This window comes from Hylaeus anthracinus, unplaced genomic scaffold (genome assembly GCF_026225885.1).
Source record: "Hylaeus anthracinus isolate JK02 unplaced genomic scaffold, UHH_iyHylAnth1.0_haploid 12002, whole genome shotgun sequence".
Classification (NCBI taxonomy): Eukaryota; Metazoa; Arthropoda; class Insecta; order Hymenoptera; family Colletidae; genus Hylaeus; species Hylaeus anthracinus.
In genome coordinates this window covers 8,340,139-8,357,698 of record NW_026534349.1, presented here as the reverse complement: position 1 = coordinate 8,357,698, position 17,560 = coordinate 8,340,139, and the positions used below count along the sequence as shown (strand labels likewise).

At 46.1% G+C, this 17,560-nt stretch overlaps 3 protein-coding genes across 5 annotated transcripts in view; 2 read left to right on the top strand and 1 right to left on the bottom strand.

Annotated features, from left to right (window-relative positions):
• Positions 1-138, bottom strand: part of LOC128891656 (uncharacterized) — a 10,894-nt gene extending 10,756 nt beyond the window's left edge. For all 3 annotated transcript variants that reach the window (XR_008460878.1, XR_008460880.1, XR_008460879.1), the window contains exon 1: positions 4-138. The gene's annotated coding sequence lies outside the window, so the exon portion shown is untranslated. The remainder of the gene's footprint in view (positions 1-3) is intronic.
• LOC128891650 (cyclin-dependent kinase 5 activator 1) lies at positions 7-13,169 on the top strand. The gene is made up of 4 exons (XM_054151307.1): positions 7-512; positions 1,518-1,760; positions 12,492-12,788; positions 12,938-13,169. The coding sequence occupies exons 1-4, from the start codon at positions 66-68 to the stop codon at positions 13,031-13,033; spliced, it is 1,083 nt and encodes a 360-aa protein (XP_054007282.1). The 5' UTR covers positions 7-65; the 3' UTR covers positions 13,034-13,169.
• An 86-nt stretch (positions 13,170-13,255) lies between these two features.
• On the top strand, positions 13,256-15,218 carry LOC128892470 (serine/arginine repetitive matrix protein 1-like). The gene is made up of 2 exons (XM_054152912.1): positions 13,256-13,341; positions 13,409-15,218. The coding sequence occupies exons 1-2, from the start codon at positions 13,256-13,258 to the stop codon at positions 15,216-15,218; spliced, it is 1,896 nt and encodes a 631-aa protein (XP_054008887.1).
• The last annotated feature ends 2,342 nt before the right edge of the window (positions 15,219-17,560 follow it).

Below are 17,560 nucleotides of genomic sequence, written 5' to 3'. Positions count from 1 at the left end.
AACAACAACAACAACAACAACAACAACAACAACAACAACAACAACAAGAGCACCGAACCAGCACCATGGGCACCGTGCTCTCGTTCAGTCCGCGGGAGAGACGGAGTTCCGTGTACCCGCCGCCGGGACACCAGCATCCCGCTGATTTTACGCTCAACAATTTCAATTACGAGCAGCTGAACAACGCGAAGAATCGCGAGAAGAAGAGCGGAGTGGCTACAGTGGCGCCGGCGCCGCCCACGAATCACCCGCCCACGAACAATAATTCGTTGCAGAACAACAATATCAATCTAAACAACAACGGCAACACCAGGCTCATCTCGGAAAAGAACGGTTTCGACACTACCCTGAAGAAGCCCTCGTTGTTTATAAACGCCCTGTCGTGGAGGCGGTTCAGCACCGCGAACAACAATAAGAAGAAGTTCGACAACAAGAACAAGAACACCGCCTTCAGACAGCCGCTCGATAATATACCGATCGTCGACCAGAACAAGAACGTACATACACCGCAGGTGAGCTACGTTTTTTTCCCCCTTATATTCGTTGTTGCCCTCGTCGCGTTTAACTCCCGTTACATTCGCATGTTATTGTTATGGTTGTATCAAACGTTTCGTTACGTATCCGTGGCACGCATCCATTGGCGTCGTCTGCGCATAGCAGAACCAGCGAAACCGCCAAATGAAAACGCCCGCGTTTACCCCTGATCCAAGGGTGGAAATTATATCTCAAACGTTGCGCGCTCTCGTGCTATAGATACTTCGTTTTTAATATTGTACTTTGGGAATGCCAAGAAATTAGATAGCATTTGTTTCGCAAAGAGATTCACCATGCAAGATTCCATTATTAATAAATTATGAGAAATCTACACAGTCGCGAGTGGGCGTTCAGGTGCGAGCTGAAGTGTCGTCGTACTATAAATTTTTAACATCTATTACTAGAGATTCGGTGCTTATTGAATTCCCTAGTTCGCAAGAAAACCTACTGGTACGTCTCTGCGACGAATGGTGGCCCTTTTCCTCCGAGTGCCCGCCAAGCAGCCTCGAACAAGTGTCTCGGAAGTCTTGCACGAGGAACACCGAAGGTGCTTTGACCCCGGTCGCGATCGAAACCGTATCGATCGTCGCGGTGTTTTCCTTTGCGTTTTCACTTACTGTTTCGTACATTTCTCCCTCGCAAAGGTATTCCCAAGGAACGAGACTATTCAGGGTTCTACACTGCCTGCCATTAACACGTTGGTCGCCATGTCACCCAGAAATGGGTGGCAGGACTTTTCAATAATAGAACTAAACAAATTAATTCCAAAAGTGAGACGATAATAAAACATAAATGGATAACATTTGTGAATTAAATAGGTTAGAAAATTAAATACTACGACAAATGATAAGTTATCTAATCTTTAACAGGCTCGAGACGAAATTTCAACTTGGCGAAATTTTCATTACTTTTAGTCTGACAGCCAACGTGTTAACGATTTAACATGATTTCGTGGAAGTTAATTTGAAATATCGTTGTGACAGATAAAACGATCAGCGTCGAACAATAATCACACGACGTACAACCCGACATGCGAGAAACTAGTTCAGAAGCCCTTACCCCCCGGGCCAAGGAAAACTGTGATCCAAGCCTCGACCTCGGAATTGCTCAAGTGCCTCGGCGTCTTCCTTCACAGGAAATGCACCCGTTTAAGAGACTTCCAAGCCGGCGACGCTGTCATGTGGCTGAGGACCGTGGACAGAAGCCTGCTGCTTCAAGGCTGGCAGGTGAGTCTTCTCAAACTCATGTTTCTCTCATATAACATCGATCAAAGTTCAAAACTGTAACTTACGTTTTCGCGATAATCTCATACAGTACTCTGGGTCCGTAGCTATGTTTGGATGTAGCTACAGCAAGGGTTTAAACGATCCCGAGGTACCCGAGCTATAAAATAAATAGTATTCCACGCGAGTCAGACAACTGAGTGCATCTAGTTTGTTTATATATTGTGACGCTATAAGTGCATTGCAAGGCTGAACGATCACAACGTGATCAAAACCTTTAGGAACTCATTCCATAGACAATTATTCTAGGAAATAATTATTTCCCGTTCGAGATACGAACATGCGACGCGGCAGAAACTGCGAGAGCATCCCAGCTAAATAACGATAACGGGATAATTAATATTTATCCCTGACACGGGCGTTACCTAATTCGCGACTGATTAGAGCTTATCGCCGATGTACCGAGATAATAAGTTAATTAACGTGGATACGAAACCCGTTTGCGTTGTTGACGATCGTATTACATCGCTATTAGCGTTGGCCCGCGGAACACTGCGAATCACGGCGAGAAATAAAAGTTCGCCAGACCACTCTAATGGAAAGGAAGCTTCCGCTGACCCGGAAGAAATTTGCCTCGCGAGTCGATCGTCAGCGTTCGCTTCCGAATCGGTTTACATCGGTTCGGAGAGTCGAGAGAGCAGCCCACTTGAACGAAACGAGATCTACGGGAGGAGCGAGAGCACCCTTGACTTCTTTTGCATCGAACTCCGACTCTCTTCCTCTGTTAAGGGTGCATGTGCGGCCCGCGGTGGCCCAAGGGAATAAGCGGCACGTAATGAGAACCGCCGAGGGCACGTTAGTCACAATATGTCACGAAGGGAATTAACCGCGCGCGACTAGACCACTTTTCCCAGAACCAGACACCGATTTCCATTTAAGTCCACTCGCAATGGCACTTGGCCGAACGATGAACCGTTCGGTGAACAGGTCGCGACACCGTATTTCCACGAGAACGAAATCGATCAAACATCGACGAGTCGCGGTTTCCCCTACGAACTCTTTTCGATTTCACTAGCGAATTTCGCATTTATGCTAATACACCGCGCTCGGCGGTTGCGGTTTATGCAAATTTTATGGTCTCTATCCTCGATCGACCTCCGCCCATCGAACTTTCGTTTCCCTTTACTGCGAAAGGATAGAATGCAATTTTCATTTATCGCCAGACTTGGGTTTCGTTCTAGTATCGCGGACTTCTCGACAGGATGCCAAGCGTACGTCGGTGAACGTACACCCCTGTCCATAAATATGTGCTAACGACATTACTTTCCAGTCCACCGAATATGTAAATAATTACATTTTATTATATTTATTACTAGATATTATCAATTCCAGGGCCGTACGAAATTCCAGTTTTTAATTTTCTTAACCCATCACAGAGGCGTTCCCTCTTAATATCGTATCAGGTCAGGTCATCGTTTATTGCGCGTGTTTCTTCAAATCAGTAAGAGAAACTTGGACAAAGGAACCTTGAAATCCCAAGTAGCGACAACATCACGTTCCCATTTCATGCTCTAGATTTACCTGCACCGAGCACGAACATGCGAGTACGAATCCTCCGTAGTATTTTCCAGAATCGAACTAGTATCATATACTCAGAATTCCAGAGCAACGGAGAATTTTTCTTTGTTATCGTGTCGCCGCATCGTTTATCGCGATGAATGACATTCGCGCGATTCCTTCGCGCTGTCCCTTTTCACTTGCAGCCACGAAGGTCATTATCGATCAACCTGTTCACGAGCAGTCGCGCGTTCCGAGTGACGCTTTTCATGGAAAGCCGACAACGTTCCGCCTACGAAAACAATATTTACTCTTCCCTGGAAGCGGTCTGCGTTCTTCGTCATCGGTGACGTTTGCACCGCTGTGTTACCTTGGAAAACGATCCATCGGTTGTCGTATGAATCGACGGAGTAATTTTAACCCTTCCGCGTAACTAACCTACCTGACGCCACCTTTGCCAATTTTATTGCAAAGACATTAAATACTTTCGGGTATGCGTTGGTTCTAGATTCAAGATAAAAATATAATTTCTATCGAAAGAATTTTCTAAGGAAGTTTTCTGTAATATATGTATAAATTCCTCTCAATTCTATAGCAAAATTTGTATCGAAGAGTGCCCTTATATGAAGCTAAAAAATAAGTTGAATGGAGATGTCTCGTAGTTCAAATTGATTGCAGTTACTCAAAGGATAAGTTTGTAGCCTTTTGAGGCACGAGTTATTGCAAAAGAAGATCGCAAATTTTCTTTTTAACCCCTTAAACTACAACCACGTGTTAGACTGGTGTATAGTTTGGACCAAATGTAAACATCATAGTTTGGTCCCAGTCTGTTGGAGCTTAAATAGTAGCTTAAGGGGTTAATGCAATAAATTTAATATCACTTTTTATTATCAAAATAACAACCTAGATGACAGTGAATGGGTTAAACGTTGTAACGGATAGTGTTGTTGACTAATAATTTTCTCCGCCATCATTCTGATGATTTTCGAAACTTTCAAGTTATAAAGAGCCTCGAGATAACCCTAGTTCGCGGTAATATTCCACTGGAATTTGAGTTTGTACAGTAGCCCTAACGCAACTACGTACACCCACGCACAGCGTCGAATAATAAGGGGTGGCACTCGTCTGTGTGTTTATTCGTCCCGATGAGTGGACGATGTAGGCAAATATACAGTACAGACCCGCGGGTTTCACTGTCAAAGGATCTCTTTAGCGATCAACGCCCGAGCCACCCTGTTTCCCAACCCCAAATCCGACGAGTCCTTGCTCGAACGTTAACCACTCGCTCTCCGGCACGCTAACTTTCGCAGGCTCAATTTCTAAGGGCGGTTTCAGTGTTTTGAAATCGTAAACATTCTCTCTAAATTACGTCAACCCTTTATCTGCTTCTGCAACTAATTCGAGAAATGTCTAAAGCGTTCGATTATAAATTTTCTGATCTTAAATCAATTTCCAGTGAAATACGATAAAGCTAAGCGGTTCGAGCATGATTTTTTCAGTCCTCCTCGAGCTTACGTAGGTATTTTCATTTTTCAAAGAAATTGGAACGCGCGTTAATTATAAAGAACAATAGAAATCGATAGGGGTTATCGCGACGAGGGGATGCTGCAAACAAAATACGCGAGAGGGTTCCGTATGGGGTCACGTGCGTCAGCGGCAACATCGCAATGCCACCCCTCAAGAGAGTGTAGAAATATGCGGGGGCATCGTACGTTCACCCTTCGAGTTTAATTGCATGGGGGAGACGACCTCTTCCCGAACCCTAGAGTTCCTTGTACTCGAAAGACGTTTCAACGGGGAGGAGAACGAGATCGCTTTAAAAAATTTGCAGCCTCGTCGCTGGGCGTAGTTTTCGTATAAAAATCGTCGGGTTATTGCTCGATGTTTACGTAGGCTAGAAATCCTTGTAGGGGCTAACAGAATTTCACGTAATACGAATCGAAAATGAACCTCTATAATTATATTTAGTAACGAATGAATGTCGATAATATTAGTCTAGTAATCACTTAGTGCAAGGTCTAAAATGTTTGATGGATGTGATAAAGATTCCATTTATATATATTTTTATTGTTATCCTTGTTGTGTATGATCTACGAAGAAACATCTTTTTACAGCAACGTAAAAAACTACATTATTTATGAGATGACCTAATAGATCGGTATATTCTTATTCGAATAAAATTTCCTTCAACAGTAGTAGAAAATCAACTGACCAATCCTCTTCTAGACTCACGTAAATCTCACTACCGATGAGCGAAACTGTAGAAGTAAACACGTTACAGAAAAGAATAAAATTGCATTTTCACGGTTTTGTAGCGCTTGACGCAAATCGAGCCCGCACACGCGTCACAAAGAGGCCGCGTAAACAAAGCTTTTTCAATCCATATAAAAGATACAAATCGTGGTTGCATCGAATTAGCGAAGGCCATGTCAGCGTTACGTAAAACTTCGTTCCATCGATTTTTCACCGTCCATACGGTTCACTGAATTTCCATTTCCATCGAATTCTAAATCAGTCAATTACTCGCGACAGTATTTTTATATTATTTTTAATAGCCACGACTCAGTTCCGGGATGATAATTACAATATCGTGAAGCTTGTCGCGTTTACTATAAACGCCGCAATAAATTGGCGAGCCGCGCTTTCCTCGAGCGGATTTGAAACTCAAGCAAAAGACGTTGCCCCGGTTTTTGAAGTTCGGAACGCTTGCCTTGGTCAATCCTTGCATATTTACTCGCGATTCGCGACGACTTTGACGCAAGTGGGGCAATCAGATGCCCCGAATAATTTGCCGTCGCGCTCGCCGCCACTTCTCTTTGCGAGTGCCACTTAATTCGACGCCAAGCGCATGATAACGACGGAAGTGTCGACCGTACTGGTAAAGTGTTTCCTAAAATATTGCGTTACTTGGCGTAGAACGTAGAAAAATATACTTAGCACTTATACATATATATATAGCACAGAAAAATATACTTTGTTATCGCTTAACACGTTGATCACCACGTCACCTATATCTGGATGACAGGGATCTTCACTAAGGTACTAAAAAATTCATTTTGAAGATCAGGTGTTGAAGACAAGAATTATTGGCAAAAGAAGGTCGTAAATTTTCTTTTTGAAACAACAAATTTCAAGTCCAAGGTAAAACACTTTAAATTTGTCTGATAGTGAATAGATTAAACTCACAGATTCTGTGTTCGACGTTTTCACTCTCTTTAGTAGAAGTTTCGTACGGGGATACACATAACGTGTAGAAACCACCAATAGAAAATCACGCTTCGAGGTTTTCGTGCGGCGACAAAGAACCGCAAATCGATCGCGCACGTGCTCAAATCTAATCAGTCAAGGGTGACACACGCAGGTCGTCCAAGAAATACACTTCGGTTGGTTGCATTGACAAATTTCATGTACAAGGCGCTCGTTCGTCCAACATACTTCCTTGAAAATAACCAGTAGTAAAAAAAAATGTTGCTGACACGTGCCCGATTTATTCATTCTAAAAATACACGAGCGGACATTAGCTAGAAGTATTAGGATTAAACTGTGGATTTTTATGCGTTTATAGGAACTTTGAACGTGCAAGAAACTACAAATTGCACACTATGCAAAAAAAAAGATATTGATAGTAAAGTTCATATTATATATATTGCAGAGAAAAATGGATTCCTACTTAGGTTCAATTTTTGTGGGTATGTTTTCAAAGATTTTATTTTGCATAAAGATCCGCAGTCTAATTATGATACTATTAATCGAAGCAACGCCATGGCGATTCTGTACGAAAAAATGAATCGAAAGCATTAACCATTTAAGTGCTGTGGATGCATGTATGTGTTGAAAGTCAGCAATCGTTTTGGTCACCTGCTTGAGACATGGTTACCAGTACTCTCCATATTTTACATAAATATATAGAATTCATTAATGTAGATTCCATATAGATTCATTGATCTTCAAATCGAATGATGTTTTCTATTAGAACGTTTTGAAGGAAACAGTTAAACAATAATTCCACCCCCTCAACCGCTAGGCGCCATCCACGCGGATTGCTTCGTCCAAGAATATTCAGAGCACTCTAAGGGTTAAAGCCAACTGTCCCCTAAATCGGGCTTAGCCGACTAACTTTGGTTTCTATCCGTTGTGCAACGTCGATTACGCAATGTCCTTTCTCCTCAAACGTTGTCAACTTTCCACGGTGACCTGATTACCAGAGTTCACCCAGTAGCTCTCTTTTTCTCTTTCTGTAGAAGGAAATACCTTTCCACGTTCGTCCATTTCAATGTCATATTCGACGCAATACGCGATCCATCGCGTAAGGGTTGCGTTCGAAGGCCGACGCGTGTTCGGAAGCGGATTTAACGTTCCTCAAGTGTCGAGCCAGGAGCAACACGTAGAGACCGTTTAACCGAGAACGCTAATCCACTTCGTCTAGACGGTAAATAGAACAAGCTTGAACGTCATTGCGGCGAATCCCGTTAAAGAGAAACCATACGCAGCTGGAATCGTTTCCCGTGTGCATCGCGCGGGCAGGAAGGGAGGAAGAACACGTGCAAGATAGGTTCACTTGTTCTTGCCAATAACGAAGCCAGTTAACGCGATTCCAAATTCCGCGGATTCGTGACAGATGATCGCGTACGGTTGCACCGAACACGTGATCGCTCATCCTCGGATTTATCTTTTCATACGCTGTGCGAGGAAACGATGGATTTTCCTCGTAATGGGGAAGTTGAAGAACAAAAAATAAAATAAATTTTTTGTTGGGTAATACTTGTTGGGTAATAATGATAAAAGCATTGCTGAAAAATTCTCGAACGAATTTAACACGAGTATGGTAACACTGAGCAAACATTGATAGGTTTCGTTACGATGATGTACCCTTCGTTATTTTACTGTAAGTATAAATTATTGAGTGGTCTCCTATAAACGTGCATATCTTCATAATTTCCCCTTCTGCAACTACAAACGTAGTTTCACCAAAATCTATGCCAACCCCTTGAAAACATTTCCTGTAAATAATTAATCGTGCACCAATTAAGCCCTGTAATAGTTCGAGAAAGTAATACTTGAAGTTTGTCGTGCACGCACAAATCAACGATGTTTACAAACACACACAGTTGAAGTTTCTGCCGACACGTGAGGATGTTGATACGGTTCGAGCCTACAATAGAGTCCCTAGAAAACAGTGCGACGGATCAATGTTCATTTAATTAAACGCGGAGGTGCGAAAGAGGTTCCTGCGATATGGCGAAACATCAAAGAGGCACTTTCGTCCAGGCACTGATTGGAGCTAAAAGCGTCTACTTCCGTGGTCCTGCGCGGCCGAATCAGAGGCTGCCGCGTCCATTCCGTCGAGCCAGAGTCTCGAGAATTTAATTAGAAACGTTGAATCTTCGATAAGCCGCAGAAAAACGCGGCTACAAAGCTCGGTAAGGGTGCAGGCCGCTCACCCCTGGTAGATATCGACCGGACGAATATACACGGCTCGACGTTCTCTATCGGGGTGGTTCTCTATCGCTCGTTTTTCAACCCTCGAAGGCCTCGCCAAGCGTCGCGCTACGAACTGGCTCTGTGAGCCAGCCAAGACACGTGGAAGCTCGACGTATCGTCGCATGCCTCAACGAGGACTTTATATTGTATAAATAAACGCCGTTCCTTTGCGACAGTTTTCCCTGTTGCACGACAATAAAGCACGTCCGGGCGCGCAATTAACATCGAAAGCTATTATCTGTCCTGAAAAACAGGAATAGACGAGCTAATAATACGATCGACGTTTCGTAACCCGCCCTCTTTTTTCCTCCCTTTTCGATGTTGCTCACTACCAGAACACCTTTCTACTGCAACTGGGAAGCTCCTTTTACTCCTCTCAGCGGGTTACTTTCCACTAGAGTTTCTTTCGTTGGCTTTTGTAAGCTGCAAGTCGCCGGAACTTATTTTTGATCCTTCCTAATGTACCGCTGCTGACGTTGGCCCCGAGGACAAAGAAGGAATGCGGGAGACAGTCGAATTTGCAAGGAAAATTCAACGTCGACAGCGGGACGCAGGATGGAAAGTAACGTTAAGACTGGAGGATTTGAAAGCAGAGGGTCGACAGTCGCGAGCTACACAATGCGTAAGGTTGGAGTAGGACCGTAATTAGGAAGCAAGAAAGGTAACAGTGTTGCAAGAGAACGCTCGCGCAACAGGGTTAATTGCAAGTGTCATTGACACTGTGCCTTGTCTCTCGTTGCATCAACGTGGGAGAGAGGGCAACGACTTGGTTGAGATTGAATAATTAAAGTAGAGATAAACGAAGACCGGGAAATTTAACAAGTTCATACGTCTTGACACCATCAAGATTGTGAATTGGTCACACAAATCTGACTCATTGCTACAAAATAAATAAATCACAAGCCTTACAGTGAAACATTTAATCGAAGAATGTCAAAGAATACAACACGATCGAATACAGATTAAGCTTTCAAATAGTATCCAGACAATCCTTAACAACAGAAAAGAATTCCTCAAATTAATAAAGATATTGACGAAACATAACATGTTAAATAAATTATATGTTCTGATGCGTTCAGACATATTTTACTTGGTTGGAAATATTTATTGCCTCGAGACAGTAAAGTCAGGGAGCAATACGAGTATACCTGCAATAGCAAGAGGTTGAAGTAAAAGCGAAACACGCTAAAAGGAAGTATTTCAGCGCGCCTGTCGCTAACATCTTCGCTCCTCGCAGCAATCTACGATTCATACGTCCACTCGCTGAAACTTCCACTCGATTGCCCCTTCGTCCCGCGCTCCGCATCATACCAGGTCTAACGAGTGCCTTTTTATCAACTCTAACGTCAGCACCTCCAAGTGTCGACGTCCCTAGATATTCCTGGCCGCATGGAGGCGCGTTCAGCCGTGAGAACGCTTTACGCCGCGTAATGCGCGTTAAAAAAACGTAGCTAACGAGGGAGGACGCGTACGCGACGATGGTGGAACGACCAGCAACACGGCTAGTAAAATTCCTGGCAAGGGAGAAAACGCATCCGGAGCATCGATCCTTTCCCAGGTCACCGCGGGGTCACCGCCATTAATGCACCCACTGTGCGAGAAACCATCTCCGTGCGGATCAACCCTCCGCGGTTGGAGAAAAACCGGCCTGTGATCGGGGCACCGTGCTTTTTAATTATCACAAAGCGTTCGATGTAATTGGAGGACGATTCGGGAGCAAGACCTTTCGAGGAGTCAAAGACTTTTTTCGCTTTGAATCTGAAACGTACGTCATACCTACGTCGAATTAACCCTTGACTGCCCTTTCCACTTTACAGGCCAGAGGAACACCGCTCTCTGAATATTTTATTTTTTCAGATATATTGAAACGGGTGCATTCGTTTATTATGTAACTTTTATGTAACATGAATTTTGTATTATTTCAAAATTAATTGGATCTTGGTGTATTCTTGGTTTTCAAATGTTTGTATGTTATTCTTATACAGCTATGTATGAATTATATTCAATTGTTTCGTGCATTATTCAATTGAGTTCCACGTAAAATATTTTTGAATTTGATTGAAAAGTGTGTCTTTTAAGACTAGTCATTTGTTCCATCACGAATATAATATAAATAGTTACAAATGATCTATAGAACATCTCTACTTAGGTGTATACGGAAGATGAGTACATTAAACGCAGCCACAATAATGGATGCGCCCACATGGCCAGCAGCGACGGTTTCGCGCTGCCGTTAAAGTTGCTAGACAAGCTGCATGTATCTAGACTATCTAGGTGTACTCGACAAGCCAATGCACTTTGCCTCTAGGCTCTCTCGAGCTAGATCGACCTAGGTGCCGTGTCCTAATTCGCTAATGACTCGGAGGACTCCGTTTCTGGAGCAAGGAGACCGGACGCGAGCGAAGCCGTCGATAAAGGACGGATGTCGGAAGTGGGCGCGATGAAACAGCTCCTTTCACGATCTCGCGCGTTAAATATGCAGCGAAATCTTGCGGGTGCTCGAAGGTAATTCGGTATTCGTAAGGGTTTCGTATCTGGTGCTCGAGCATGTTTATACAAATATTTTATCACGGAGAATAGTATTCTCAGAATACTCGTCGATGTGTATTGCATTTCACCTTACAAAATGCGTCACAAACTAATTTCTGTAGCTGATTTCAATGTAACCGAACGTGTTAAATCTGCTGCATTTAGTTCCACGTACCTTGGATGGAACTGTATCATTCGATTCATCCCGCATCCCTCACGAATCCAATGTCTCGCTATCCAAACCAAGATGAGAATTTCGAGAAACCTTGCCCTATAATAAAAGAATACGTGCCTTCGAAACTCGCCCCTATAATCGCGTCTGAGATCGCATATAACTCGCGCATAAAACTTCTCTACTCGACAAATTCAAGCGCAGGGCGCCGACGAAGACGGGCAACGTCGTTCGTCAGGGGCTGCAATGAAAGGAAGAGTCACAATCGAAGTATCGACCGCAGTCACCGTCGAATGCGACAACGCCGATTACTATTTTGCAAGCGTGGCACGTAACTCGACACCGCACGTGAGTCATCCTCTCTGCTCATCGATGAATGTCGTCTACATGCTGCTAAATAAGAAGAAGCACTTCGTCTCGCCTGTATACACAGGGGATGCTCGCTTGCACTCGATGATGAATACTGTAATACATGGTCGGCTCTTGCGGTTGGGGTACATGAAATTTCTGTCTGGCCCTGTTCTCGCAGGAGTTGGATTTCAAATTCCATGCTGCTTAATGGATAACATCTACCTGCTAACGTTAAGATGGCTAGGTGTCTTACCTATGTAATCGTTACCTATGAATATTGAGATTAGACAGAGATTTGACGGAACAGTCGACACGTCGATGAAAAATCGAACGATATACGTCTTAGACACGAATTAAAGTGAAATAGGATAATTAATCGAAGAAAATATTTTATTTGAGATTAGATATTCACACGTCGATGAAAAATTGAACGATACACGTGTCAGACACGACTGAAAATGAAATAGGAAAATATTTGAATAAAACTAATGGAAGAGAATATTTTATTTAAGCTTAGATATTTACAGATTTCATTACAGATGTGCAATCCCCGTAAATCGATCAATTCTGTATAAGTTTCGTGTTCGTTTCGAGTAGAAATTGATAACCGAAGGTTGTTCTAACGTTCGTCGTTTCCTTCGCAGGATGTCGCCTTCATCAATCCCGCCAACGTTGTGTTCGTTTATATGCTGGTGAGAGAGCTGGTGGACGGAGACGAGGCCTCCGAGAGGGAACTTCAGGCGACGGTGTTGACGTGCCTCTACTTGAGCTACAGTTACATGGGTAACGAAATCAGCTACCCCCTGAAACCGTTCCTCATTGAGGACAGCAAAGACAAGTTCTGGGATAGGTGCTTGCTGATCGTCAATCGACTGAGCTCCGAGATGCTGAGAATCAACAGCGAGCCAGGATTTTTCACGGAGATCTTCACCGAGCTGAAGGTACACGCATTGATATCCAGAACCCTTGTCTATTCTATTAGCTCGACACATTGTTGATTAGCTAAGACGCATTACGAAACATTACGTTACACTCTAGTTGTCTCGAATAGTTTAACACATAAATGAACGTAAATACCATTGGACGACAGGCCTGCGGAGCTGGGGATCGAGGTAGTCTGCCTGGTACCGGCCTCGAGAGGAGCCTCGTCGTCTCCGGAGTCGCGGTACCCACCAAGGCGGCTTGACGGAGCTACACACACCTGCTGGTGCGCATCGCCAGGCACGGCTGCGACGTCACGACACTCTGACGACGGCCGTCGCGACGACGAGGGGCTGCCCTCGCAGCTTGACCTCTCTGCATCGACCTCAACCTCGACGTTGCAACGACAGCCTCATCAGCATCACCATCACCATCATCATCGTCACCATCACCGATCTAGCCGCGACGACGGGGAGCCGAGCGGACGATGCCCGTCCTGCGGACAAAAGCGTCGCGAGGAGATCTTACTCGCGATCGAAGATCTGGACTCCATCGACCCAGCACCGTTGGAGGGTCAGAGAACGCCCACGTCTCAGAGAACGTGCAGCTGCGACACGACGGACGCCACTACTGTTACCAGGGAACGCGGGGATCTGCGAAAGTATCGAAGCACCGAGACTAGATGGGCAGACGGGAGTTTTCTGTCGCCGGACGACGCGATATGGGATCTGAAGAGACGCACCAGCGAGGGAACAGAGTTCCGGTGGGCTCTGCACACGTCCAACACCGATCTGGACCTGGCGAAGAGAACGAAATGCAGCTGCCACAGCTTAACGCCCGAAGAGAAGAAATCTCACGACGTCCAACGCGGGGATCTCAGAAAGCACCACAGTGCGGAGACGGACAAGTGGTCGGTGATGCCGGACTATCTGCAAACGCCGATGCACGATCTGAGAAAGCACAGCAGCGATGATACCAGAATGGCCAGAGAGGCCAGATGGCTCCAGGTGCCGGAAGTGTTGCCCAACCCAAAGCCACGATGCACTTGTCCGAAATCGAAGACCTTGGCACCCTCGCCATCGCCATCGCCACCGCCACCGACACCGCCGCCGCCGTTGGAAACGATAGAACCACCGGAACCGGAGAAACCAGTGATCAAAGAACCGGAGAGAAAGCTGTACTACTCCGCGTCGTTGAACGTGGAACGACCCGAAGAATCATCCGCGCCTGTAACGGAAAGACCAGAACTGAAGAAGCACGCCAGCGAGGACATCAGGCAGCAGAAGACCGAGAGGGTCAGGCCCAAGCTGGAACGTTCTCATGCGAGAGTCGACAGTCAAACGTCGAAGAAATGGGGCGCCAAGGAAAAGGTGGTCAGCCCCGAGGAAGGGAAGAAACCTCGGCCAAGGTGGGCGATGAAGCCTCATTTCTCCCTACCCGTGGAGGACAAAAAATCGAGATGGAGGAGCCAGGACTCCACGGAAGGGTTCAAGAGCAAAAGCTTGAAAGAACGACCGAAGTACAGCATTCGAAGGAGCATGTCACCGGAACCCGATCCGCGTCAGATCACCAAGCTGGAGAACAGAATCGTCCGACGACTGATATCCCCCGAGATCACCATCACGGACGCTAAATGGGCTCCTTACGAGGACGCTTCCCCCTTGCCAACGATAGGGGTGAAGAAACGGGAGCCGAAGCACATCAGCGAGATCAAGTGGAGCCCGTACGACGGATCACCATCCGCTGGCGACGGCCGCGGCAGCTTTGCGGTTCAGGAACCCGAGGAAAAGAAGTCTTGGTCGCCTTTCCACAACGTGACGCCCACTCACCATCCACCCCCCGAGGCGACACCCTGCAGAACCGACGACGACGAGGACTTCCGTTGGAGAATCTTAAACCAGGTCTCCGCGTTTCCGATTTACCAGGGCGGTTGGAAGGATGAGTCGCCGGAGAGAACACCGCCCAGAGTGCAGTCTCCCGTAGATCTCTCCCCGCCTGTTTGGTCGCCTCTGGTTCCAACGTCTCCCGTGAAGAGGCAACGATCCCAGCAACAGTACTCGCCGCAGCCACCGCCACCGGTTCACAGGAAGAGCATCGCGAAGGCTCGTGGTTTATCCAAGAAGATATTCAGGGCCAGATCGGAGGTTGGTCATCAAGGGGAGGAGAGACTGGCGCCCCCCACCGTGATCGTTCGCGCCGCCAGCGAGGAGCCGAAGCCCCGTCAGAGGCCGCAGTTGATCAGGTCGAAGGCTCTGTTGGAGGTCCCCGTGACCATGGGGATCACGAAGAGGTCCTTGAGCGAGGAGGTGCCGCGCATGGGTAGCCGTGAACGGCCACGCGGGCCGCACAGGGCTCGCAGCGAGGAGGCGCCCAAGTACGAAGACCCGTGGTTCGCCAACGACAGCTTGGTCCAGGCGACAGAGTTGCGCGAGTACGTAACCACGGTTTAGCGGGGGCTGATAGATTGACGGTACTCAAAATCGAGCGAAGGTATTTTATAATTAGCTTCGCCCCATTATCGTCGCGCAGGGGGGGGGGGCGGTCATAGTTAGCTCGCTTAGATATTTTGTACCGGCGTAGAACAGGGGAAGGCATGCTTTAAAGAGATTTAAACGGGAGAATTATTTTCGTCACCGAGCCACTCGGCCTTCCTATATCGTACACACGGGAAAAAGACGCTGACGGATCGCAAAGAGACCGTGATTCCTAAGAACGGACCAAGGTGAGAAAGGGGCACGCACCGGGCGTTACCATCGAACGGGACGCGGCGCGAGTTTCCGTCGCGTTCTCGAGGATCGTCACTCGGGGAGTACACAATCGACGAGGACGGGTGAACGAAGATACATCAACGCGCTTCGTTGGCCTATATCGGAAATCTAACACACGAACATTGTAAAAGGAAAGACGCATTGGGTTTTCAACGATCAACGATTCATTTTTAGGGGAAGAGAAACAAAGTCGAGGCGTAGGGTCGAGGACTGATTACACTGAGTTCGCGTAGCGTAATAATATATGTGCGCGTTGGCGATGCTGGAGGGACTCGGAAGAGAACGGCAGCCCCGCGAGAGCGCCATTAGCGAGACAGAACGATATTCGGCTGAACGGTGAACTCGTTGCATCGAAGAGTATAGCTCCGACGTTTGCGACGTCATGGTTCGCGTAGCGTGTTTAATCGATAACGATAGCCGATAACGTTAAAGAAAAAAATGTAATATTCGACTTAAAGGTACACCAACTTAACGATAATAATACGAGCTTAGTTCTTAAGCGTAGTTAATATTTAAAAAAAAAAGGAAAAAAAACAAAAAGAAAAATACCGAACAGAAGAAAGGAAGTGTACCGTTCGGATGTTGCCGACCAGAGAACGAACGAGAGATGATCAGAATTGGAAAGAAGAGGGAACGAATGACACGATTCGAGTACCGTGAGAATTCTAGGAAAATAAGACACGATCGTGTCTCAGTTTCAGAGGCAATAGGGTACCAAAGTAGTTTCGGTTCGGTAAATCGTCGAGGAAACCTTTGTTACGATTCCTTTCTGTTTCATCGGGACGACGTTCGCTGGAGCGATCCGCGAAGGCGTGGACGACGACGTACTTCGGGGTCGTTCGCGAGTCTCGTGCATACGCATAAATTAAGTTCTTTCGCGATTAAGAGGGCAGTTATTCGTCGTCTTAGGTAAACGACCGTTTAGCAGCCCTCGTGTGCCGGCGCGTGCAATATTAATTAAGATTACATTATAGCTGATCGAATAGCCATTTAAGGATGGGGTACTAAGGTTAAGCGAAACAAACGCCCGTTATTTAAGTTGATCGACGGCTGCATGTACGTAACGATTAAACGGGTTTCGGTTAGCGACTTTTCGATCGACCGTGTCTGTTCGTCTGTTGAGTTGCTAGCGCGCGAATCTTTGCTAAGTTTCTAGTCGAACGGTGATTTTTACGACTCGTCGGATTTTCGAGTACCGTATACATATACCCATACCAATATGCACACGTGCATACACACGCTCTCTGTACACGTGTCCCTGCCGATCTCTTGCCGGCTTCTAGCCGCGATACTCGATCGTTTTAGATTTTTGATATTATTATCGGGGAAATTCGGACGTTTCTCCGGACGGAGGAAGCCTCGATTGAAAGTCTATTTTGTATTTCGATTAATCGAACGCATCCAGGTCATGGTCAATCCGTGCGATACCGACTAACAGTGCTTCGAACTTACCACGATCTACATACGTGTATACAAATACAAACACACCACACACATCCACCATCTTCTCCCCCGAAACGCGTGCACCACGTATGTCGCTGTCTCTTGCACGAGAGGAATGCCATAGGCCCTTTTTCGAAATGAACTACTCTGCTCTGAAACGGAAAATTCCGGAAAGGAACGCTCGTGGGACTCTTCTCGCGCGATACCAGTGCTTTGGCGAAGAAGGAGAGCGTATGTAATCCACGCGAGACTGGAGAGGACAAAACGACGATCGCATCGTTGCGAACGCGATACGCATCGAGCATCGTCGTCGCTGATTTTGTACATATTTTTCATATTTAACGGTACGATAGCTGTAATTCCAAATTACGGGTCGATTCACCATCTCGAGTAATTCGAATTTGCCAAAACGTAAGAAACGAAAAAGAACGAAGCTTCGAAGCGCGAGATTTTCTCGAGAATCGCAGAAACTCTGGACTTCCTCTCGTTTACCTTGGATCCGATTTTTCCGTTGTTCGTTTAGTCTCGCGGTTTCTCGTGTTGAGAAGCCCTCACTCCCACGCCGTGATGGCGATTCGACG

Coding starts and splice junctions, on each gene's coding strand:
- LOC128891650 (XM_054151307.1), top strand. CDS start 66: ATGGGCACCGTGCTCTCGTTCAGTCCGCGGGAGAGACGGAGTTCCGTG. Junction 1,761..12,491: donor TGCTGCTTCAAGGCTGGCAG/GTGAGTCTTCTC, acceptor TTTCCTTCGCAG/GATGTCGCCTTCATCAATCC. Junction 12,789..12,937: donor AGATCTTCACCGAGCTGAAG/GTACACGCATTG, acceptor ATTGGACGACAG/GCCTGCGGAGCTGGGGATCG.
- LOC128892470 (XM_054152912.1), top strand. CDS start 13,256: ATGCCCGTCCTGCGGACAAAAGCGTCGCGAGGAGATCTTACTCGCGAT. Junction 13,342..13,408: donor CGACCCAGCACCGTTGGAGG/GTCAGAGAACGC, acceptor TACTGTTACCAG/GGAACGCGGGGATCTGCGAA.